The sequence below is a fragment of the Siniperca chuatsi genome, linkage group LG2 (genome assembly GCF_020085105.1).
Source record: "Siniperca chuatsi isolate FFG_IHB_CAS linkage group LG2, ASM2008510v1, whole genome shotgun sequence".
NCBI classification, from domain to species: Eukaryota; Metazoa; Chordata; class Actinopteri; order Centrarchiformes; family Sinipercidae; genus Siniperca; species Siniperca chuatsi.
The window spans coordinates 24,008,175-24,033,670 of NC_058043.1; the positions used below are offsets into that span (position 1 = coordinate 24,008,175).

The following is a 25,496-nucleotide window of genomic DNA, read 5'->3' on the forward strand; positions in this document are numbered from 1 at the left end:
CAGACTTCATCATTTGGTGTCTTCTCTAAAGATGGCCACCAGAGGGCGATGTGATTCAACACTGTGACATTAGAGGGAGCTAACTGCAGCCCTGTTGGTTAGGTAATCAAACAAAAGCCTTCTGCCAACAGTCAACCAGTGAAATGTTATCGGTTAGGGAAAAAAGATCAATCAAGTCTTATCAGAAACAACTCAAAGTAACAAGTTAGGTCAAGACAGCTGAACATATTTGCTGACACAATCCAAAATAAATAAATGATTGCTCAGTGAATATGCAGTCACATCTGCCGACACATACAAAGCACACACAAACACACACACACACTAATGCATATGTGGGTGTTTTACCTGTATCATCTGATCTACCATTGGTCAGTCTGAAGGAGTTTGAATGGCTTCCCGCCTGCTTGTACTTTTTAAACCTGTCAATCAACACAGATCAAAGTGCATATTAGTACACACACACAATCTCTCTCTCTCGCACACACACACACACACACACACACACACACACATAAATAAAAACACGTTGCTTTAGTCTCACAGCTGAATGCCAATCATTGCCATGGTAACAGGAGCACCTTAGGCCTTCACCACAGGTCTCTAGCTAGTGTGTAGTGTGTAACATCAACTGCACTTCCCCAACCTGAGCATGTAGAGGATGATGATGATGAAGATGATGACCAGCAGGGAAGACAGGGCCACCATGACCGCTATGATTGGCATGTCATCAGACTGGTTGTTGTCTACAGCAGAGACAGAAAGAAAAGGAAGAATAAATGGTTTGTACCATGCATTTGATTTAAAAAATAAAAATAATTAAAAAAAAAAAAATCAAAAAAGGTGTGTCAATACTTGAGGTGAGTCAGTGTTTTGGTTTGACACTGAAGCCAAATTCCATTGAAATTGCCAAATTATTCTCATATTACACCATTCCACCAAAGCATGGGGTGTTATACATAAAAGGTGGATGTTTTATTAGCTTACTAATGTGACACATTTTACCAAGAAATTATACAATATACACAAAACACAAAGAGATGTGATTTTACCCAAATGTTATATGTTATATACTGTTTGTCTAATCCGTGCAAAAAACAAAGTCATAATCTCTCCCCTCTCTCTTTCTCTCTCAACCCAACTGGTCGAGGCAGATGGCTGCCCACTCAGTCTGGTTCTGCTCTCAGTTTCTGCCTAAAAGGGAGTTTTTCCTTGCCACTGTCACAAAGTGCTTGCTCATGGTGGGAATTGTTGGGTCTCCGTAAATAATATTATAAAGAGTACGGTCTAGACCTGCTCTATATGTCAAGAGCCCTGAGATAATATCTGAACAAGATATAACTAGTTAAGCTAAGCTAACTGGCAGCAGCCTTATATTTAACGTGTAGATATGAGAGTGGTATATGCATATTACTTATTCTGTCGATCAACTAATCAGTTAATCTACTTGTCGTTTCAGCTACAATTTAATGAGTACTGAAATAGATGTCTATTGGCTGTTTAAAGTCCCAAAAATGCAGTTTTCATTTCCGTTCAGACAAGAAAGATTTTCAGCTTATTAACATGTTAGAATGTGGGTAACAAAAATAAGCCACGGTCATAAAGTGAGCTCTGCCTCTTTCAGCACCATCCTGCATCTTTCCTTTCCATAATGGTTGTCCATGTTAATATTTCATTGGCTTTCCAGAGAAAAAACAGAAACAGAAATGGAGATGTGGAGAGGCTGTACTATTGAGTGAGCTGATAAATCACAGTTTAACTGAGAGGGTCGACCCTCGGCTTCTACAAATGGCTATATCTGAGATGACAGCAAATACAGGGTGATGGTATAAAATACTGAAACATTTTGAATGTTTGCTGTGAATTCTATATGAATTATTATATTAGTATAAATGTTACACGCTTTCTACATATCATAAACCAGAAAGCATGTGGACCTACTGTGATGCTGCTGACTGGTGAAAAAGCACTGTGGTCACATAGGCTCAACATTACAAATTAGATAATACATGGACCAAGTTATCTATTCTTTGTGATGACTCTTGTAGATTACAATAGCTGACCAATTTGTATATGTTTCCACCATGCACATGAGTTACTGGTTGAAGGCAATCCTAGTCTTCCTGGTGACCTTTTACCGACGCAGTTAACACAAAAGACATGTGATGGATTTGCCTGAACAACAACAGTAGTTTGGTGTACAAAAAACTGGCTGCCATTTGTGTGCTGATGACTGGTCTGTAAGACACATTAGGCCACAACAAAAGAGATTTTTCTAGAAAAACTGCACGGTGGTGGTGACAATGCAATGACAAAATCAGCTGTTCCATGGACTGACTCAAAATTCAAGAAAGCGCTTCACATTCCCCACAAAATATGCAGCAAAGAATGCATCATTTGACTTCATGCTCCATATGCACTTTGGGAGAAGTAGTTCGGAACACCACCCAGTTATTTTGCATTTTCACACACAATTCCCAGGAATTTTGTCTGTGTTCTCTCTCAGACAATGTGTACATTGAACAGAGCAGGAGCACAACAGGCTGTGACTATGGCTGTGGGTATCATGTGTAACTGACACAGCCTTTACAGATCTAATGCCATCTAGAATTGCTCACAGCTCTCCACACAAGGTCCACAGACAGCCAGAGGGAGACAATAGAGCAATTACATAACACCTACGGACCCAAAGTAATTATGTTATACAGTATAAAAGACATACCATACAGCAGTGCAGGCACATCTGTTGTATTTATGTTGACCAGGAGTGTATAACGCTTTTCTGACCTTCTACAGCTCCCCCTTAAGTCCTCAAATACACACTCTAAGTGTTTTTATACCAAAACAGTTTCAAAGTAGTTTTACCTACTGCAGGATTATTCACAACATACCTGCTGTTATTATACTCTGTAATAAAAACTATCTTTCCAAATCAATCTGTGACATTTGATAGGGATTTGTGTATTTCTCTATAATCATGTATTATGAATAATTAATGTAGGGGAGTCATGTTTCACTTAGGATGGTCAGCATACAGACAGAAAGCTGCTAAAAAACACTTTAAATTTCAAGTACTTTCTTCAGGTTGAAAGTGTTAAAGTCTATTTTAATGCTAAACATAAAAGGTATCAAAAGCAGCATTTCATAAAATAAAGAAGATACGTAGAAATCCTCCCTCGACACTGTTTGTTTATACATTAAAATAACAGCTTTTGGCAGTGTCTGGGTCATCTAGTTTGGTGGTACTCTAATTCTTGTGGATGACTGGTCAAATGCAGGTATGTCACATCAGGATATTTCCAGCACAGCTACAATGGAGTTTAAAAGCAGAAAAATGTTCAGCTATCTAAAATATTAAAAGGTCGACTCTAGACCAGAAAGCTTGCTTGCTCGCTCTTTCTAGCTGTTGCTACTGCTTTGCCAGCCTGCATGAATAACACACAGATGGAACAACAAAAAACATCCTGACTCTCTTGTGTGGTTCTACAGTATGCCATCAATCTGTGATGCCCATGTGCTCCAAGGCTTATTCTAATGAAGCTTTGTTTTGTTGTCATATTTTTCTATTTTAGTTAGGCCCTGTTCACACGTAGCATTAAAATGCATCTTGGATTAACTCATGGCAAGTGGCGGCTCTAAATACAGGCCTGAATGCACCCAAAATGCGTTGAGAATTCATCAGGACCTCAAACCAAATTCAGAGGGAAAACATTAGCACACATTAAAGGACCGCCTAGTGATCTTTATAGTGTGCACAAAGCAGAAAAAACCTCTGTCACTGGCAAATCAACTGTATACAGCTGTGTCAAATAACTTGGATAAGGTTTAAAGTATGAACCTGAAGCAAAGTACTGAACAGCCACTACAGAACAGCCACCAAGTCTATTTTTTTCTGTTTAGCAGCAACTGCAGTTTTGCCACAGATAAAATCAAATGTGAGCAACAAAGAAAAATCCCATCATGCCACAATCTGCACACAGGGTCTGAACTGTGCCTCAGTGATTTCCCTTCTCTGAATGACTCTGAACAACTGCAGAGAATGTGAGAATGAAAACTTCTTACATTCAGCTGTAGGTTTTATGCACAACAGACAGAGTGATAGCAATACCCACGCACGTGAGTGTGTTTCCATTTAAGATTAAATGAGTCACAGCTCCTCTAATAACAAGTCAACATGTCTTTTTGCCTCATAGCCTTCTGGTCTATTGAGGCCACTGTTGGTGGAGTACCTAGCATCTCTGTGTCTTCTATGATTTGGCCCTGTATTACTGTAGAAATGTGCTGGATAATTATAATTAGTTTAGACACAATGCCTTGCTCATTAAATGCTGGGGATGGTGTTTCAGGGTGGATATTCCCTCCAAAGTAGTTTTATTCTCAAACTAAATAAACAGACACACAGTGCCCTGAATATGCACACTCACCATGTGGGCTGGTGTCTGAGGTGAAGTCCATCCCAGGTTCTGTGTTGGTCTCTGTCTCCACAGTGAATATCTCATCACTATAAGTGTCTAGAGTTGAGGTGTCTGGGGCAAAGGATGTGGTCCCGTTGTCTCCCCCTGCCGGGGTGGGAGGAGGGGGAGGCTCTGTGTTCGGTGGTGCCTGAGGGGCATCGGTTGGAGATGGAGGTGGGGGAGCAGGGACTGGTAACACCCGCACGGTGGCATTGGTACCCGCCAGTTGTACATCCTTCTCACCAGCCGGGCTCGTGGTGGTGGTGGTTGTTGTTGTTATTGTTGTCACTGAGATGACTGTGGGGGCGAGCGCTGTGGGTGGGCCTCTGGGGGCTTGTGTGCGTGCGACTGTAAAGTCGAGGGAGGGTGCGGCAGGGGGGTCTGTGGGTTTGGCAGTGATATTTGGAGGACCTGGAAAGAAGGAGAGAGCAAATTATTGTGCAATTTGTCACTGTGAGCCTTTTAACTTAAGATGGGGAGTAAGTAAAGGAATTTGATTTAAGTGGTTCGTACTTGTGATGGGGACATCCTGGGCTGAGGCCCCAAGGGCTAGACTGAGCAGCAGGAGCAGGGGACACACACCCATTCTGCCCTACATGGAGGATGCACAACAAAAGGGACAAGAGGGTATTAGTGAAAAACAACCTCAAATCTCATTGAAATCAATAATAAATGTTACTGAAACCAAACATTTTTTTCATTAAAGATCAAGAGATTCATGTGTTGTATAATCCACTATATTTAAAAAAAAATCTTCTATCCTAATCCCACACGCTCATTTTTAGAAGGTAATACCCTTAAATTTGAAATGAAAATGAAATCCTTGCATAATGTTAGCCTTTGTGTGTTAAATGCTGTTTACCTGAAGACGCGAAGTTGGCATCAATCACTCATTCGCACAGCGTGGTCCTAGAAAGCAAACAGAGGACATTTAGCATGACTCAGAAGAACTCGTGTGCTTAAACAGTCTAGAAAATATATCATTTATAAGACAGAAATATATGGTCTATTCAGAGACACAGGTGTGAAGATAGCATGCTGATTTTGGAGTATTTCCCTAAAATTTTATATTAGCACATGGCAATAATTCAACATTGTCATTTGGCGACATCCAGTGGAATCATGCTCATGTCATATTTCTCATTTTACAAAATTCCATTGTTCAAATGAAAGATTCCAAGGAAATTAGAGTTATAGTTTAATTATAGAAATTAGTTTAAAAACTAACAAAAATAATTATTACATTGAATTGAACCATATTGCCTAGCTCTTCATATGTTTCTCTTTTTGCGACAGGGTTTCATCTCAAAAATGTGTTATGCCAAACGAACATTTGATACATTCATCACCCGGAGCATGACCAAAACTGAATTAGTGTCACATTTAAATTCCTGCAGTGACAGTGAATCAGCACTTAGGAAACTCTTCGCCCACTGATGTGGGGATGAGCGGGTAGAGGCCAGAGGATAGACAGAATTGGAGAAAGCATGACGGAGGCTGGGTGGTCTGCCTGGCTGACTGTCAGTCTTTTGTATAATTCCAGGGGCCAACAAGGTTGTTGTCTCCCTGACTGAGCTGTGATAATCCCTGGACCTAATCCCATGGTTTCGACCCTGGAATAATCCAGCCCGTCTGCCTCTGTTTACAGAGATACTTCACCACTGCACCGAGCCAAACACTGCAGCGCTACTGCACACAAACTGATGCTTTACATCAGGGATTATTGCATCAGTGGGCAGAGGATAAATTAGGTGCTAAAAGCTCTGTTAGTACCAGTTGCCAATCTTCTGGTGTTCTGAATTGAGCTCATTCATTGCAGTACTTACATTCTGGTTTTAGCACAGCGCTGTTTGGCTCTGACTGCAGCCTAAAATGGGGCATGATGAGCAAGTTATGTTGTCAATGAGGATGCTATTAACCTACAAATCCAATTGTTGCTATCCCTCTCTCCCTCTGTCACCAATCCATGCATCCATTTAGCCAGCAAATGTCTGCTTCCAAAAAACAATTCATGCCTTCAGAAAAACAGAAGGGAAAAATTTAGCAAAACATTTTGAAAGATTTTAGTACAATAATCAAAATCTTTTTGCTACAAAGGCCATTTGGTACACACTAACGGCATTTTGGAAATGTTTCTTTTGGCTCCTTTTTTAAGAGAAATAAGGGCAGAATGTTCTATTCATGTTTCTAAATTTGACAGGAAGGTCTCTATTTACCTTTCAGCTGACTGATTGAATTTGATTGTCTGCAACTAATGATTATTTTAACGATTTAACGATTAATCTGCCAGTTATTTTCACAATTCACTGATGTATCTAGTTTAGAAAATGTCAGGAAATGTTGAAAAAATATCTACCCCAGTATCCCAGAGTCCAATGTGATGTCCTGTTTTGTCCGACCGACAGATACTCTGTTCACAATCGTTGATGACTAATGAAACCAGCAAATATTGGAGAGCTGGAAATAGTAAATTTGCTTTCTTTTTCTTAGTTACTAAAATTTAAAAAGATTAAATGATTACCAAAATTGTTGCCTAACAATTATTCTGTCAATCAGCTAATTGATTAATTGAATAATCACTGCAGCTCTAATTATGTCTAAACCAACCCGAAGATTAAGAAAAAGAGCCTTTACACACCATAGGCACTTCACAGTTCTCTGATGAGATGCAGGAACATTGTTATCCTGGCCAAATAGTATTTTAAATTCATATAATATCAGATATTTTAATTCTGCCAGTGAGTGACAGGTGTGGGGAAAAAAGCAGCATGCACTATAGTTGCACTGTGTCTTCCTGTACAGCTTGTCCAGACTTCTGTTAAATCATAAATCAAAGCGCATGTTGCTTCCTTCCTCTGCTGTCTGGTCATAAACAAATCCCTTGCTAATCCAAAAACCACATCACAACTCTGAACCTCTACCTCTACTATCCTCTCCTTCAGCACTCATTAAAAGGAATGACTCAGATATAATGAACAAGCTCAGTGATTAGTACCATTTTGTGTGAATTAGCGTTATACAGCATCGGTCTCCTTGTGTGTAAAGTTAAATTCGACATGACAGACTAAGGTTACTAACGGGGATGCTCACATCAACAAGCTTTTTTTTTAAGTAACCTTTTCTTAATGAAGCATGACTCATTGTTTTCTGCGTGCCATCCAGGGAGGCTGGATGACGTGTCACTGTGTTGCTGTAAGTGATATAAGCCGGTCCTGTTGCTAACCTTCACTTCACAGATGCTGCAGGAGCCCGAGAGGTTTTTATCTAGAGACTGTGTAGACCCAAGAGTACAACTCCCTAGAGATGCATCTTAAATGTCTTTTGGCCTCCTGAGAAGCAGCAGTCTTCCTGTGTGTGTGTGTGTGTGTGTGCGTGCGTATGTGTAAATGCATGCGATTCTTTTTTCAACAGACTTGTGTGTTGGTAGAGGGCATCATTAATTTAAGAGGTAGTGGGCAAGTGCTTCTATTTGTGTCACTTTTAGGTTTTGTGCAGTGATGGGTTGATGTTATTCACACTCAAATGATGGAGGATGCAGGAGACATTGCAAAGAAACTATTAGCATCCAATTATTTGGTTGTTTGTGTAGTTACATTATTATACAGGACAGTGTCAAGATCTGGCTCTAATAATGTTCCTACAATGGCTAATAAACATTTTCTTGCTGAACAGTTTCCTATTGCAACACCTTTGTTGACAGATCATGACATCCTTCTTCTCAAAAGAACAAAGATATGGCTCACTACCTACCCACTTTTCATCTTTATTCTGTTTTCTTACAATCCAGCCTCCTACTCTGAGTAGTGATACAGTCAAATGTAAAAAAAGGAGAGTAAATTACTTTCCATCAGTTTCATCACGCTATTCCCTGCAGAGGAAACATGTACATGCCCATCTATTAGTGAATGAATGAACTAAAAGGTAGTCATGCAGCTCACGCTCTCCTGACTTTAAGCTTGTGTTGTGCAACCATGTGAATATTTTTCAGATAAAGCAGAGCACATAGAGCAAGCCCTTTACAGCAGTCACTACTGGGCTGAGCTGCCCTATGGCGAAGTGCAAAACTGCCACAGCTATCGTAAAACTATGACAAGCAACACAAATCAATAGTTTGACTGGAGGGAATAAGAAACACACAACACAAAAATGTGACCGGACATTTGCCTAATTTTTGATGGAAATCAAAAATAACTATGGTTCCATTCTTTTCCACCTCTTATTTCCCCTTAGTATCAGAACCTACTGCACAAGCTTGAATGACACTGGGATAACAACAGGACTTGGTGTCATAGCTTAATACCTGTCAAGTAACAACCAAAATCTGTCCATATCATTGAGTAAGGGTCAAGTATCGAAAGTTGGCACTGAATGCTTGGAGAGATTCTTAGGCTTGTTTACTTATTCTCTTGTCAGATATTTCCTGATCTACAATGGGAACTTTTCTAACTTTAGACAGTATTTGCTCTCGACAAAGTTCTTTATTCACTAGATTGCCATATTTTCCTTAATGATACCTAACCCTAAATAACAACAGCAAACTAAAAAGGGCCATATTAGCTAATACATAGAGTAGTAAACTACATATACCATTGCCGTAGAAAATATCCATTTCTGATTGGCTGGCAAGTGTCCAGTAAAATCATATATCAGGAGTTCAACAATCATAAATCATATCGACAGAGTTTCATTAACAGTTAAATCATAGTTCCAAATAAGGTATATTAAAACTGTATATAACCATACAAACCATAGCTACCACAGCAACAATGCTAATCCGTCATGCTAGGTTACCAGTTAACTCTACCTGGGAAATGAACCTCACTGTGGACAACTGACTTAAATAAAATAATAAATACGTGGACAATTCAGATACAGCATCCTCTTTTTCTTTGCAAGGTGTCAATGGTATAACAACTGTACTGTGCCGAACTGTAAATGCTAAAATGTAGTGTAAATTTAGCACAAGTAAGAAAAGTCATACGCTGGCAAACTGACTTAGTAACATCATTTATACAGCAATATCTATGTAATGTTTGCTAACACTGGCCAACATGGGCTACTGGTCATACCAGACCAAGTAAGGCAGTAGCAGCAAAACACCGGAGTGTATTAAACTGAGCAAGGGCGTGTTTTATTTCTTATGAATTTAAGGTTTCATTTGTAGGAGGAAGAGCGTGCTATTTCTTCTGGCAAAAGTTTCAGTCTCACTTTAACTGTTGTTACAGATGTTTATCAAGCTTTTGTGGTATTTTTGTTTCTTTAATTTGAACCTACTTTATCTGATTACACTTGATCAAATATGGCAATTAGGTAACATCTGCTTGGAATAATCAAATCCTGGAAATTTTGCAAAATCTTTCATAGTAACACAAAGATAAATACAGAACAAAAAATAAAAGCAAAGGATAAAGTCAATTACAGAAACCAGAAACATGTTTGGATATACGTGAGGTAAAAATGTACACAAGTAGTTCATTAGGGAATCTAAACATCTCATATATAGTCATGTAAGACAACATATTGAACTTTAAAATCTCTTATTTTGTGTCAAAGTCACCACCATTGTGCAGAACTCGATGCTTAATGTGCATGCGAGTGGTGAGCCCGACCAACTAATGAAGACAGTTGCTTCTCCGCCTGTGGCCAACTGCAGACCTCATAAGAGTGCAATCACACAGTTGTGAAAGGGCTGGGCTGTTCCCATGCTATTTCATTCACACAGTGAAAGGAACACTTATAGGTAGAATATAAAGGAAGTCCAATTACATCTCCATGACAACCAACGGCCAAGACGTAAGATCAATGCAAGGTAGTCATTTAATATGGAGAGTTCCCACTCAAGTCTGTGGATTTCACTGATGCTTTTGTATTTACCTGTGACCTTAGGTGAAGTAATAAGAATCTTTTCCGACTGCACGGAAATGAATTAATGAATAGCTCAAGTTGAAGACAGATTTCACAAAAGGGATCTCTCGGGGGAAAAATACTTTAGCCTGACAGTAGAATCCTTATTAGTTGCAGCTATTTCCTCTGTTTATTATGTGTTGTTTGATCTAGATTTCACAGAATCCCAATGACAAATGTGGCCAAAATAAACACGGCTACTAAAACTGCAGCAATCCTCTATGTTTAGTATTGTTCTTAAAATCAACAAGTCTTATTAATCATTCACAGAGGGTACCCCAAGGCAAGTGAGTGGGCTGAAAACCCAACAGACACAAACCCTACAGGCCTCGCTGATATGACACCAGCAGTGGTGGTCAAGGGGACTTCACCATTCATGCAGACAAATATTTCCCTCTGGCTTTCTACAAGGCATCCTGCTTCTCTAGCTGCTGCAGCGCTAGATAATGCTTGTCTGTCTGTCTCCATTCATGGCATATTAATACTGTTTCTATGTCTTGAGAGGGGGAGTCCGGGGCAACAGGAATACTGTGAATGCTTCTCTTCACGGGAGACTGAAGTAGGCCTAACCCAGGGCCGCTAGGACTCTTGCTCTGAAACAGACCACAGATTATATATCCCCAGTGCCACATACAACAGCCACAATCCTCTGGACTTCCCTTTCTGAGGGATACTACTCCCTGCTGGTGTGGTTTGTGTTCCTGTTGGCTTCATTCACGAGCTGGTGAGTTGATGAAAAGACGAAGAGAATCATGGGATTACTATCCTGGTTAATCATATAGGCAAGAGTGACCGCTGTGTCTGTTATTAAGCCCGTAATGATGATATGGTTCCATCAGGCTGGAAGAATCAAGAAAACTCACTTGTTTCAATGAGTGAAAGTGGTGAGTCAGTGAAGCTCTGCTCTGTGTCTGCTTCGTTTTGGGGTTTCTCACAGAGCATGCCAGGGGACTCTCAAGCTTTCCCACATTGGACACAGAGAGGATGTGGAGGCGCAAAGCATGGCTTCCCCACAGAAGCCACTGTGACCTTGAAGCGTAGTGTGGGGCCAAGCGGCCAGCTCAAGGGCCACAATGAAACCCGATTCACAATCACTTGTGCCATTTGAAACTTAAACACCAAAGCAGATTTCTACATCCAGGCTGCAGCTATGTCTGGGCATCAAACCTCAATACTTTTTTGGGCCAAAACGTGTGTGTACCACAGAGTATTGAAAACTTTCGAGCCCTGAAAGTTGGCATGAAATGTCTGGTCAGATTCCCAGTCTTGCCTACTTATTCTGTGATCAGATTCCTTCTTTTGTTAAACAAAAAATAAAAATCTTATTGGCACTAATATCCAGTGTTAGAGGAAATATTCTGATCATTTACTTAATAGTAGCAATGCCACACTGTAAAAAATACTCTGTTACAAGCGTTTTAAAAGTTACTTAAGTAAAAGTACAGAGGTATTATCAAATGGACTCATGTAAAATACAAGTACCTCAAATTTGTAAATGTACTTGGTTAAAATCCACCAGAGGTGGTGCTGCCTAGTTTCCCTGCCACACTTTCTATCTTTGCTTTGGTCATTTGGGTTCTGTAATGAAGGTTCCCATATCTGAAGTGACCACCCTACTGCATTCGTCCCCTCCTCTTCCTCTGAAAGAGAAGAAGCCCATTCAAGATAATCATCTGAGACTTTACTTCAACCTCACTACTCAGGCTTGCTAACATATAACTTTGGACATTTTTCACTGCAGGGCAAGAAAGGTCTTGCCGGCTCGAAGGCTGATGCCAAGGGCAAATATAAATATTTATAACTACGGCTCTCAACTGGTTTTGAATCCGACCTAAATTTGACCTCGACTATGAAGGCATTGTTTAAAAAAGCACATCAAAGTTTTTCACTAGGAGGAAAAACTGACTAAAAGACAATAACACAATGTGATTGAATGCGTGAGTTTGCTCTTAATTTCTGCTTTTCCTTAACAACATGAGAAAATATGGCTTTTAAGCCTACAAAACAGTGAATGGTGGCCACAGTAACACAACTGTCTCTGTTGCCAAGACATACTGTATAACAATCAAAGAATGTATATAGCTCTAGTTCAGGTATAGAGGGGCAGCTTTGTAGAATCCTTTATGTGTAGGAGTGTTAATATACTGCTTTGGCCAAACTCACCTCCTCTTCATCCACAACTCCACCATTTAGTGCCATTATCCCACCTTATGGTAACAGCAAAACAGTGCCCCGCTAAAATAAACTTTAATGAAGAAATAAGGAAGTAGCAACCCGACTGTGACTGACCTGGATCACACATCTTAAATGACATCTAAAATCCGTCTTAAATACAAAATCCCACCTAGTCTTTGAAGTCCACTGAAAAGAAACAAACTATTATCCATATCCATCACAGTTGTGGTGAACCAGAAACATCAATCATCCCACATCAGGAGGATGTAAAACAATAATTTGACAGGATTACATAATTACCACTCCACTTCTACAGAGGGAGAGAACAAAGCTGGATGGCTCTGGATGAAGTCTTGCTAGTCAGACAAGATACTTGACTTTTGAATAGTCATCACGCATGTTAATTTCCTGTATTGCGAAGTAAATGTCATTAAGGCCGAATGACATATCACCGTGTGGCTGAAATCAGGCTCCATAGTGCTTCACAATCATCTAAATATAGCTGTATTTATCCTGTTAGAGGCAGAATTACAGTGCTCTTCCACAGTAAAATGTGTAGGCCCACAGGTGGAAATAAAAATATACCTCCTGCCCCACCCAAAGAGCCAACTCATAATATTGTGTCAGCACCCTGAAAGAGCAAAATTTCACAACACAGAGGTAATTTCAAAAATCCAACCATTGAAACTTCACACAAAGTTCCCACGAAGGGATTTTAAGCAACATTTTATTCTTATTTTTAGAAACTAGGCCAATCATGAAATTTGCGGTGTGAGGATCACTCAAGCTCCTCTGCTGAAACCCTTTCAGGATCCCAAGACAGAAATAACTCATTTTTTCTTAAAATAGGTTGGATAAGATATGGACCGAGTGAGCCAGATGATAACAGCACGGCCTTTCTTTTTTTTCCGACACAGTCTGACTTTCGTGAAATGGGGCCGCTTGACAACCAGAGATGCTTCACAGCATTTTGGGAAAGGGGTGGATGTGTCCAGGCTTGACAAACAGAGGTCAAGGTAGGCCTGCCAGTACACCGAGAGGAGTCACAGCTTGAGTTTTGCACTTGGATGGTCCTAACATGACATGACAACCTCGGTACGTGTTGTCGAAAGGCACAGAGACTGAGGCACGGTGGATATGTGCTGCAGCTCAGTGAATCGCTCCAGACGTGATGAGTCAAGCTCCAGGCAGACTCTCTCAGATATGACAAGCCAGGCTCTGCCATGTCTCCTCAGCTTGGATGATGCTTCTCTCTGCTCTGACTTTTAAGCATTTAAACTCTTTTTCCTGGTGCAATGTTCTTGTTGTATTTGATGTTGATGAAGCAGCAGCTGTTGTATTCATTCATATTCGTTACCTAATCGCACCATTTCTAGTGACAAACAAGCCATTAAAGGAATAATCCATGTTCTAATGAGCTGAGAAACCATAACTTACACCCCAAGTGAAAGTTATGCATAAAAAAACTTCAACACCCACAAGATTGAAATGGTATGCTCGGCTACACCCAACATTCAGAAAGAGAGGAGAATATTAATCATTACAAAAAAAAAAACTTTGGGAGAGGTTGTAAAGGGGAATGCACACTCCAGAGACTCAATGTCAGAGAGCAGAAGAAACACAAAGCAGCCGCTGTGATTTGACAGACCATACATGTTAATGTTAGGGCGACCTAATTTCTGTTGTTGGTCGCATGACAACCCCCCACCCCCCATACACCCACCCACCCGGCCGGCCAGCTCCCCACCCTCTCTGAACGTGTAATAACAAAGCGTTGATCAATAAAGTGTACTTTCCAGTGAAGCAGGACAGACCTGGACCCCCTCTGTGTTTCACTGCCAGCGCAACAGCATCCGTGTTGGCACAACAAACCGAGTTACAACCTCTGACTTCGAAAATGTTGTCCCTCTCATCTATAAGCCCCCTTTTCTAGAGAGCCCCCTTCGCCAAAATTTCCCTCCCTGCCTCCGAGCTACTTCTGAAATGTTCAAGCGTTACAAAGAGGTTTACAACTATTAAACACAACGCTACTCCTTGCATAAGCCCGGGTTTAACTCCGCTGCGATACAGGTATCATGTAATGTACCCTGTAAGACTGAATGTGGGGGACAAAGTGCTTGTGTGTGGGTGACACAATGTTACAGCGAGAGGAAACATGCTGGTACAGCGACATTGTAACAAGTGTTATTCGGGTTTTGCGCAGCGAAAACAAGAAAACTCACCGCAACTCCTGTAGCACCAAGAGGAAACCCGAGGGGGGAAAAAAAAATCAAAGCCAGCTAGGAATGTATCCTCTTTCTCTTCCACGTTTTTCAACCCCGGCCCCTATCTCCACACCCCATTAACCGAGTGTGAGTGGGGTGGGGGGACCTTGGTGATAGCAGAGGAGGGAAGCACGATCTGGGACACACAACCAACACTTCGCGGTCAGTTTATCTGCTAAATCCAGGCAAGGACGGCACCCCCCATAAAACCCTTGATTCGCCCTAACGTATCGTCCCTTCAGAGTGTACTTTCTTGGCCTTCCTGGTTGTTAAATCCCACGGTTTATCTGCTGTATCCGGGCGCGTCGGCCGACTATTCTAGTCCGCCATGTTGTGTGTCTGTCTGCTTAGGAAGAATGGGAAGCGAACAGCAAATTCCCAGGCCAGGCCCCGTCTCTTCTCCACTCTGTTTCTCCATAGCCCGCAGCGACACCTGCTGGCCGGACTTTGCCACACAGTCACTGCAGTGGATCAGTGCTTCCCACACTGAGGGGCCGGGGACCTCCAAGGGGTCCATGAAGGGCCCCTGACTCAGTTTCAGTCCCTTTCTGATTCTAATAAAGAACCTGGCAGAGGAGGTACTTGTTGTTTTTTTTGTCTGCTTTTTGTATGTCTTGTTTGTTTCTTTTAACATATAATATCAACCTGCCCAGGAAAAAGCTTAAGTATAAAGCTTCATAGGCCTACTGTATACAACTAATTGGAGGTTAAAGCAAAAGTATAAAACTTTATAGTTCTATTTACACATTTTACTTATGTAACTAACAATATCATTTATGGGTGTACTGAGTTATATTGGCTTGTCTGATAACATTTTACTACATTTTATCAGTTTTGGGGCTCTATACCATACAGGAAATGCCTATTGCCTTAAAAGTCAATATAACTAACTCAGTGTGTTAATTAAGATGATGATTTTAATGGTAACGTTTTACTAACATATCAGAAATTATCTTTCTTAGTGGTAAATGTTTATATTGTAATAAAAGTCAAATCAAATATTAAATCTTGCCTCATCTGGAACAGTAATAAGTGTGCAGGGATATTTTAGAGCTCAAACAGAATTTGTAAATTCACTGAAAATTAACTGGCAACACTTTTGATGATCACTTAATCTTTAAAGTCATTTTTAAGCAAACATGCCAAAAATTCACTGATTGCAGCTTCTTAAGTGTCCTCACAAATATTTGCTGGTTTTCTTAGTCTTTTATTATAGTAAACTGAATACCTTTGGGTTTGGAACTGTTGGTCAGACAAAACAAGCAATTTGAATTGGGTTTGGGAAAATTGTGATGCACATTTTTCACAATTTTCTGACCTTTTATAAACCAATTAATTGATTGAACCATAATGACAATACATAGCCCAAGATTACTGTATGAGCACTTCTTCTTTTACATGGTTCTGGGGATTTGGAGCATATACCACGCGTGCTGACTGAGCCACCAGTAGCCATGATAAACATTTTATAACAATAAATACTACATCAGCCTTCTATTAACAAGGATTTTGCACACAAGATGTCATATCTTATTTATTATTCATGTCTCATCATAAATGAAGAAGCAATAAAGCTAAAACCTGAAGTTAATAAATAATATCAAAGTGTACATACATCATGTTTTGACTGCTGGTTAATGTCCAGACATAAAACCATTAAGCAGAAATTACAGGATCTTGCCACAGAACAGGATGTGAATGTCTAGTGTGTACCAGACCAGTGTAACAGCATGGAAACATGTTTTGTGCTGATTATAAGACTTGGCATATTCAACACACACATTTTTGCCTTAGATGTCATAGTTGATGTGTTATGCTCAACTGCCAACCAAAGTTTGTGGATATCATAATATTTCATCTGCATTTTACTGTGTTTAAGTTGGAAAATGTGCTGTTGCTGGAACACACTGTATGCATTCAATCAGTCAAGAGATCAGTTTAACAGGAGGTAAATAAAAAAGCGCGTGTGTGTCTCAGCAGCTGACAGATTTGCAAATACAACGCTTAGACTGCCAGGTTAGCAATGACAGCCCGGGTGAACTCGTCGCTTGTGGCATAGCCCCCCAGGTCTCCAGTGCGCACCTGTTGCAAACATAAGGACAGTTTGTTAATATGCACAGCTGCAGCAACACATGTCCACATACAGTATCACGGGCTGTATGTTAGAGAGCCTTTAAAAACTGCACTCACAGAATACACAGTGTGATCAGTGAGATGCATACTTTTAGAAAGCAGCAGTTTCATTTCCTGAGGTATGTTCTCATCTTTATTTTCTTACATTTCTATTTTTAGCATTCCTTGAAGCTGAGAATTAAAATATACCAGTATATAAATTAGGTACATCTATAAACCAGAAACAGTATTTAATGTTCAGAAACATTTTTGAATGTTAATGAGAGAATCCATTGCTATCGTCCAACATGCATCTAGTCTTATCTTATTAATTAGTAGTAACATTAAATTATTATTTATTCAATATTACGTCACACTTGACAAGCTTTATTATGCAAGTATGAAATGACATTACACTGTTTACACTGGTGGTGGTATACATTCTCCAGAAGGTTTGACAAATTTCATTGCGCCAAAGGTCAAAACAAGAGTATCGTTACTAATAAATTACTTTATCTTTTATTATTTGTGGTTAACAACTGACTACTTGTTAAGTCTCTTAAATTGCAACACAGCAATACAAAAAGCATGCCAGATGAACTTGTGAGATAGAGCAGTGCTTTAAATTCTTACAGTATCAGTGGCATGAACAGCACCATTTTATACAAAACTTGTTTATAAGTCCTTTGAAATGATGTTTAAATATAAAAATGATAACTTTCCCCAGTTAATTTGTTGTCACAAGACTAAAAACTAACTAGATAATTTACAGCATACCAATTCATAATTCAACCTAGTGTAGATAGGTTAGGGTTAGAAATGTTGGTCATGATGCAGCAGTGTTATCATATTGTATATTGCGTTAAAGTAGGAGTCAGTCTTTAGATGTTTCAGTTATGAGTGAAGAGGCTATCAAAAAATGAGAAAAGAGTGAGATAAACTGGTGGTGAAGCGTGAGGCAAAAGCAGATCAGCCAATATAAACTGTTGATAAAGGCAGTCTGGTAACTTTACAGACAGTTTCTAACAATGTGTGATGGCAGAAAGGTAGGCTGAAACACAAGCACGAGGACATGAAAATACGCAACAAAAAGGTCTCCGTATGATGAGTGAAAAGTAGTAAGGTAAAAAAAAAATAAAAAAATCATATTGCAATTATTTTGACAGATATTGCGATATGATTCACAATTAGTGGGAATGATCATTTTTGTATCACAATTTTCATTTTCACTGAAAATAAAAAAACCCCTATTAAAATCATGATGATGTGACATTTGTTAGGGTCTGTACCAAACAATCAGCCAAGTAAAAACTGCAAAAGTACAAAGATGCAGAGAGAGATGGACACTATGAGGAAAGATGATGATGAAAGATGATTTATGATGTAAATCTCTGAGAGGAAGCCTTATGAGCTGCACATTTTGTTAGTAAAGTACAACACAAGGCACTGTTGATTCCACTAGATCAAACCAACAAATCCAGTTTAAACCAGATACATTTGGATGCAACTGATGGTGTTTGAAAAACTGTGTGGCACAAATGCCATTTGCCAGTGAGAGGGGAGATGAGTCTTAACATGGGTCCAGTTCATGTTAAGAACAATGTCCAGATTTAAGGAAATGTCAGGGAGGAGTGTGACGAAACATCTTGTTAAACAGGTCGGTGACGCAGGTTTTCCACAACAGCATGCACAAAGTCGCCGGTGGTGGAGTACCCGCCAAGGTCTCGTGTCCGCACCTGGGACACACACACACACACACACACACACACACACACACACACACACAAAATAGTGGGGTACAAGGAGAGGAGGGAATTAAAGGAAAGGGAAGAGGGAGAGGAAGGGCACTTCAGACAACGTGCAGGCAAATTCTGCTTTCAAGTGACAGGCATTCCTTAAAAATGATAATTTCTCACGTTCACACAGTTGCCTCAAATACACCACCACCTCAACTGAAATAGATTTTGCCATCTCTTATAGAAGATCAATGAGAGAGACAGAAAAAAAAAATTCTTTCATGAAGCTGCTGTTGCTGAAATGCAATTTTTAGATTTTTAGGTCACACGACTTCATGCTAGTGTGTGCTAGTGTGTGCTGTGTGTCAACATGGAGCAGGTGCAAAAGATGGTTAGTCCAAGCCAGTTCAGTCAAGAAAAAAAGATTGGTTGTCCTGGTAACAAGTGCATATACCTTGCTTATTTATAGGACAAAATTGAGTGAGGAAGAGAAATGCAAAAGATAAGTAAGATATATACATATACACAATCTCAAAAGTAAGTGATTAAAGGCTCTCTAACATACTAAAGTCCAGTTTGCAGTTTGTTAGGCATTTGTGGGTCAAGAACTGCTAACGTTACACTCAACATGTTGGTGTCATTGCTGGTATCAGACGGATTTATGTGGAAAAAGTTCTTAACTTTTTGGGGTCGCATGCTGAAAATGAACATGTCATTCAAATTATATTGTATTGTATTTTTAATTTTCTTAAGTGCCTGCAGCATTTTGACACTGTATGTATGAGATTACAGTTACTGACCCACAAAACTGATGAGCAGTAGGGGTGGGCGATATGGCCAAAATCTTCTATCACGGTACATGTAATTTTATATCACGGTAACGGTATATATCACGATACAGTAATTGTTCTGTAAATTCAATTAAGAAATGGTTTAAAATAACCATACCGTACTTCATCACATTTGATTATGCCTCCTGCTACGGATTTACAATTTCACTCTCCTCCTCCATGTTTTCTTGTCACTCTCTTCTTCTTCTACTGTCGCTCTCACGTCATGTGAGAGCGATGTAAGCAGTCCTGCTGCCCAAATCACGTTAACTTGTGAGGCAGCTGGATTTGTGAGATCATGCGAGAATCCAGCCCTGATTTTCTACATAGCCTGCCCCAAATATATAGCAGAGGCACGAAGGGATAGCTCCCGTGGTGGAAACGGTATTACCAAATCTCTACTAGTGGACACATTTCTACCGTTGCACAGTATATACACTGTCATATCGCCCAACCCTAATGAGCAGCATGTCTATTTAGAAACACAAGCTGACACAAGTGGAGTATACAAGTCCTGTGGCTTCACATAATCTGAAGCAGAGTCACAGGTTTTGTTTTGCTCTGCTTGTATTCACACAAAACGTTCCCTCTTGGTGTTAATACTGTTATTGTTGTCTGACATGTTTATGTCATGGCAGGTGTCTCCACATTCACAGCCTGAATGTACCAGTGAGCATACAGCAGGTAGAACTAACAAGTAACACACTTACCTTGCCCTGTTTGATGACCCTCTTGACAGCATCTGACACCATTTGGGAGTGATATTCCAGGCTGCAACACAATACAGTGACAATTAACTGGTGTCCAGAACTGTCTCGTACACATGTCCACATGCAGACAAACAGGCACTTAAGGCTGTTTGCTAAGGCTTGAGGGGTGTGGTGGACTGGGACAGAGGATTAGGAGGTACGGTGTGAAATGTGGTGTAGTTCTTACTGTAAGGTTAACTCACTTGAGGTGCCTGAGCATGTTAGCGGCACTGAGCAGCATGGCTGTGGGGTTGGCAATGTTCCTTCCGACAGCTTGTGCAAAGGGGTGGCGTGCGCCCTTAAAGAGAAAAGGGGATCAAGAATGACATTGTTGCAGTTCTGTAAGTCCTCTCCATCACCAAGTACCAGACAAGGGTTGAGTAATCAATAGTAATACTATGTCAATACCTATTGCTATTTTCTGCAGTGCACCATTAACATTTGCTGCCATACACTCTCATCTAAAGTATGAAAATCAAACACAGAGGAACCAGAATAAAAGCAGAGACTGACTGGCTGGCTAAACAGATGTAAAAAAAAAAAAAGCAAAACAAGTAAAAGGTCAGTGGAAACTCACAGTCTCAAATACAGCATACTCTGCACTGTAGCTTTCCCCAGGAACAACTCCTGCTCCTCCAACCAGCCCTGCTGCCAGGTTGTCAATAATGTTACCGTACAGGTTGGGCATCACCAGCACATCAAACTGGTATGGGTTCTGGACCAGCTGCAGCAAAGTAACACACACAATGACATGTTTAAACCAGAAATGGAAGAGTGAAACGAAAACCTCATCAACAAATAATTTGTTAATCAAGTCAGGAGAGTGTATATACCTGCATGCAACAGTTATCAATGATTATGGTCTCATATTTGATTTTGGGGTACAGTTGTGCCACCTCCGCACAGCTCTGCAGAAACAGGCCATCACCTAATTTCCTGTAATAAGACAAGGGGGTGAGGACAACTTTTGCTGTAACTGTAATGCAAATCATGGCCCAAATAACACCATTTTAAAAATTAATAGAAGAATATGACAAAAAGCAAAGAGGGAGCTTTTCTATTTCCTTACATGATGTTGGCCTTGTGAACAGCGGTGACCTTGTTTCGCCCTTTCTTGGTGGCATAATCAAAGGCAAACTTGGCGATGCGCCGCGACTTCACTCTGGTGATGATCTTCAAACATTCGATCACGCCCGTCACACTCTGAAGAGCAAGAAGAGGACACATACATTTTAATACAGTCTTTCTTGTTTAAGCATTGTCTAATCCACAGTGCAAGAAAATGAAAACATTTAACACCCTGTCTACAGAAGACGTATTTTTCAGTTGTCCATCTCACGTCCGTCTGACGCAACAGATTCACTTTAACTTTAATGAATGAAGCTGTCTACACTGTAACTGCTAGTGTTTCACACATGCTTTCACACAGTGTCTTTTTAGGTTTGAAGTCCATTATGGGCCAGTGAAGACAAGGTGTAACTGGTCACACTGCCAAACAAACTTTCATAAGGAACTAGGTCTACAGGACAGCTAAAGAATCATTATCTGAATAGAAATGAACATTAAGTCCCCCCTATGCGTGAGAAGTAGTTCAAACACACACACAAGCACATTGTATCATTTCGCCACCTCTGTCAGAGTGATTCATCCTTGTTTTGATACCCTGTTTATTGTTGGCCAAATCTCTGTGTGTTCAAGGGAAATCTCCCTCTTCAAAGAAAAACCCCCCATTTCCTTTTCATGTGGGTTTAAAACCACTCTGACTGCAGTGAGTAAGAGTGTTGTTTACCTCGTGCTCCAGGGAGCTGTACTCCCCCTCGGTCTGTTCGCGGATGATGACCAGGTCCAGGTTGTTGTGGCGAGTGCTGTAGCCCGGCAGGCTGTTCACATGAACCACATTAGCAAACAGGTCCAGTTTACGCCTGGGGAACGGATAGGGAGGTAGAGTTATTTAAAAAAAAAAAAAAAAAGAAACACAAAATACACATGAAAAATACACAGCTTGTTTTCTGGTTTTACCTCAGTCTCATCTCATATGAAGCCAGCTCCCCTTTGAACTCCATGGGCGTGTGAATCTTTCCTGGATAACCAAGCATGTCACGAACATATATTTTAGGTCTATTCCATTCACTTTAAAACCTCATATACTGTACTTTATGGCAAGCTTTTAAATAACTTGTTGTTATTAAATGGAGGTGAACTATGAGAGGAGACAAAAGAAAAGTAACCTTTCATGGCCACTTTGTTGTTCTTCATAGAGGTTAACACTTGCTCCAGCTTCTCCTCACTTGCCATGTTCTGTACCTCGCTCAGGTGAAACTCCTCAAATTCTACTGGGACATCTCCTGCCTGGAGACAAGACAAAAAAAAAAGTCACCTTAAAGATCAGCCATTTTAATTTAATTTTAAACATACATGCCATCAGCATATATAAAGCCTGAATAAGCCTAAAGTGAGTCAAGAGTAGGACAAAACTGAAATATCTGAACATAAAAATAGTACAAGATGGTAAAAAAAAACAAAAAAACTCTTTAGTATGGATATTTGTGGAAAATAAATCCTTTACTTTTGTGTATTTTCTTCTACTCATGGCTATAGTGCACCATATGTTTTCTAAAAAGACAAAAAGGCAGGGATGATTCCATCTCTGTCATTGTAAAATGGACCTTGAACACTTCCTTGACAGCAGTCATCAGCTCAGGTCCCACTCCATCCCCTGGCACCATCGTGACCTTGAAGGTAGCATCAGCGCGGGCCGGCGGGGGTTCTGGGCAACAGAGAGCAGCAGACACACTCAATGGTCGAGAGGCCAGCTGCTGCCACCGGGGGCCGCTCAGTCCCTGAGGATGGGAAAGAAGACAGTCACAACAAGCACAACATGGTATATGAGATGATATAAATGTGTCTACTCTCAGAGATTTTCCCATATCATAGTAGCTATCCCTTTAATAACTCACCCAGAGTTATAATGATGATTCCTAACTTGTTTGGCTTGTGACCCCTTACAACAAAGCAGTGTCTACTTGTGACCCCTCGTTCCCATCCCAACGATTCATTAATCAATAATCAATTATTCAATCAACAGAATTAATTGGCAACTATTTTGATAACCTTATCGTTTGAGTCATTTTTCAACAGCTCCAACATTCAAAATTTGCTTTTCCGCCTTCTCCAGTGTGAGTCTGCTTTTCTCTGTTTTATATTATTGTAAATTAAATATTTTGGGGTTTTCGGACAGTTGTCAGACAGATTAAGACATTGGGAGATGATACACTTGGCTCTGTGAAACTGTGATGGGCATTTTCTAACATTGTACAGACAAAACAGCTAATCAATTAATTGTGAAAATAGTTGGCAGATTAATCAATAATGAAAATCATTTAATAAAGTTAAATTTAATAAAGTTACAGCCCTAATTTTGTGTGGCAGGAATGTTTTTTTCCCGTTTCATTCCTTTGGTCATCGCGTGACCCCTCAGATTTAACTTGAGATATATATATATATATATATATATATATATATATATATATATATATATATATATATATATATATATATATGAGAACTGCTGTATTAGGCCATTTTTATATGATTTTTGCTTGATTAGCTAAAAACAAACATTCCTGTCTGGTTATTTTAAAAATCGATAAATAAACTCTATATCAATTTTCCAGAAATTGATCTAGATAACAATATGTAGCGATATTATACTATAAAATCACATATACTGTGACAATTTCATGGAGGATTATATCCATATTGCCTACTGCTAGTCACAACGGTACCCATCTGATTGCATAATATTGAGGCAGGTAGAGATGGGTGTGACTTGTTATTTATGTACACAGAAACAAGAGGATCCTGAATCATCATCAGCCACTGACCTGTGGGCAAAAGAGGAGCTACAGGGAATAAATAAAATAAACAATTCACTTCAACTGTCATCCGTCAAAATGACAACTCAAGTGAGAAAGCTGGAGATCAAATCACAAGCATAGTATTTACTGTGAAGAGGCAATCTGCTCTGCTCGCTTCAAGACAGTTAGCTAGTGGTTAGCCCCAATAGGTTACGTGCTGTTTTTATATGTGTGTTAAAGAAACTGATGGTTCACTAATGGACAGGGAGGTTAACCTCAAGTCAGGATTAAGGGAGTTAGCCTGCTGCTTTAGCTCTTATACCCAAGATACAGTTCTTAACTATATGGCCACTGACTTATTTGACGAGTATCTACTGACGACAGAGATTTTTTTTTTCGTTGACTAGCTGACAAAATCAGATGAAGCCACAGAAGCACGGTATCTATCACTATTTATCTGAAGGCGACATGGGCTATTCAGACGGAGTGTTGTTAATGGTGGAGGCTCACCGTTAGCAACAAGATGCCCCAGGCCAGTGAGTCTGACTCTTTCTTTAACAGTTTATGATAAACACGGTGCTTGAGTTGAACAAAAATACAACCTCAACCACAGCAACGCATTTCCTATGTGTAAAATAAGCTTGTAAATATCATCTATGCACTCACCTTGACCAATGTTACTATGCTTCCTCTCAAGGGGGCCGCCATCGTTACAGGCATGCAGCAACTGCGCTCCTTCTTCGGTGGTGCTGCAGATGTAGAGCGCTGACTACAGGACAATAGTGCCCGCAAATGGACAGAACAGTTATTGTATGGCATGTAACGGGGTGAAAATTGCCTATTATCTTGGACTAAAACCTAGAAAACAAAGTTCTGAGACCAGAAAGGGGCGTTGGGGAATACCACCGCAGAAAGGGGACTATCAGTGTAATAATCTAACCGAAAAGCATGATTTGAAGCCACAAATTACATTCAAGCCACTTTGCTAAGCATCCATTTTTCCTGAAACATAAATCCCTGGTAATCTTTGATATACCCAGAGAGCCTTTGAACACTTAAGGCATGTTGACATTATCGTGGGGAAAAAGCTTTAGCATTTAGCTAAGGTGGCACCCTTTAGTGCAGTCCCACAGGGATTTCGGACCGGTAAACAATGCACAGGCCACGTGGGACACACAGCAAAGACCCTTGTACCCCGCTGTAATGTGAATACACCTTTAATTCTGTTATAAAGGTATTTCCAGAATCCATAATGAACCTCGAATTATCTGGATATAAATGTTTTTATTTGCACGACAAAGATATTTTTGTTTCCCATTGTGGCCCTATTTCCTTATATAGATGATTGACAGAAATATATGTCAATGGTTAATAGAAGGAAATAATTGCAATTTGGGAAACTGAATATTATTTTA

The 25,496-nt window shown here is 40.0% G+C and overlaps 2 protein-coding genes across 3 annotated transcripts in view; both read right to left on the reverse strand.

Moving 5' to 3' along the window:
* Window positions 1–15,271, reverse strand: part of ptpra (protein tyrosine phosphatase receptor type A) — a 27,102-nt gene extending 11,831 nt beyond the window's left edge. The window contains exons 1-6 of the mRNA XM_044167322.1: window positions 14,756–15,271; window positions 5,317–5,363; window positions 4,968–5,046; window positions 4,425–4,865; window positions 647–746; window positions 349–422 (exon numbers count right to left, since the gene is read on the reverse strand). Of these exons, the coding sequence (XP_044023257.1) occupies window positions 349–422; window positions 647–746; window positions 4,425–4,865; window positions 4,968–5,046; window positions 5,317–5,337 (715 nt within the window). The 5' untranslated portion in view covers window positions 5,338–5,363; window positions 14,756–15,271. The remainder of the gene's footprint in view (window positions 1–348; window positions 423–646; window positions 747–4,424; window positions 4,866–4,967; window positions 5,047–5,316; window positions 5,364–14,755) is intronic.
* Window positions 15,272–16,318: 1,047 nt separating this feature from the next.
* idh3b (isocitrate dehydrogenase (NAD(+)) 3 non-catalytic subunit beta) lies at window positions 16,319–24,904 on the reverse strand. Of its 2 annotated transcripts, none has more exons than XM_044167357.1 (11): window positions 24,748–24,904; window positions 22,891–23,064; window positions 22,453–22,573; window positions 22,244–22,304; window positions 22,014–22,146; window positions 21,294–21,427; window positions 21,058–21,160; window positions 20,802–20,948; window positions 20,428–20,522; window positions 20,186–20,246; window positions 16,319–16,879 (listed from the first exon to the last, which is right to left on the reverse strand). In XM_044167357.1, exons 1-11 carry the CDS (start codon window positions 24,898–24,900, stop codon window positions 16,802–16,804), a joined length of 1,260 nt encoding a protein of 419 aa, XP_044023292.1. In that variant the 5' UTR covers window positions 24,901–24,904; the 3' UTR covers window positions 16,319–16,801. The 2 variants fall into 2 exon arrangements, with proteins under 2 accessions (XP_044023292.1, XP_044023283.1); XM_044167348.1 differs by having other exon boundaries at window positions 16,319–18,645.
* Window positions 24,905–25,496: the final 592 nt, after the last annotated feature.

Excerpts from the sequence above, each read along its gene's own strand:
- idh3b (XM_044167348.1), bottom strand. The coding sequence starts at position 24,900 with ATGCCATACAATAACTGTTCTGTCCATTTGCGGGCACTATTGTCCTGT. Across the intron at positions 21,428-22,013 it reads ACAGCTCCCTGGAGCACGAG|AGTGTGACGGGCGTGATCGA; the intron begins GTAAACAACACT and ends CTTGCTCTTCAG. Across the intron at positions 20,949-21,057 it reads TTGATAACTGTTGCATGCAG|CTGGTCCAGAACCCATACCA; the intron begins GTATATACACTC and ends ACTTTGCTGCAG.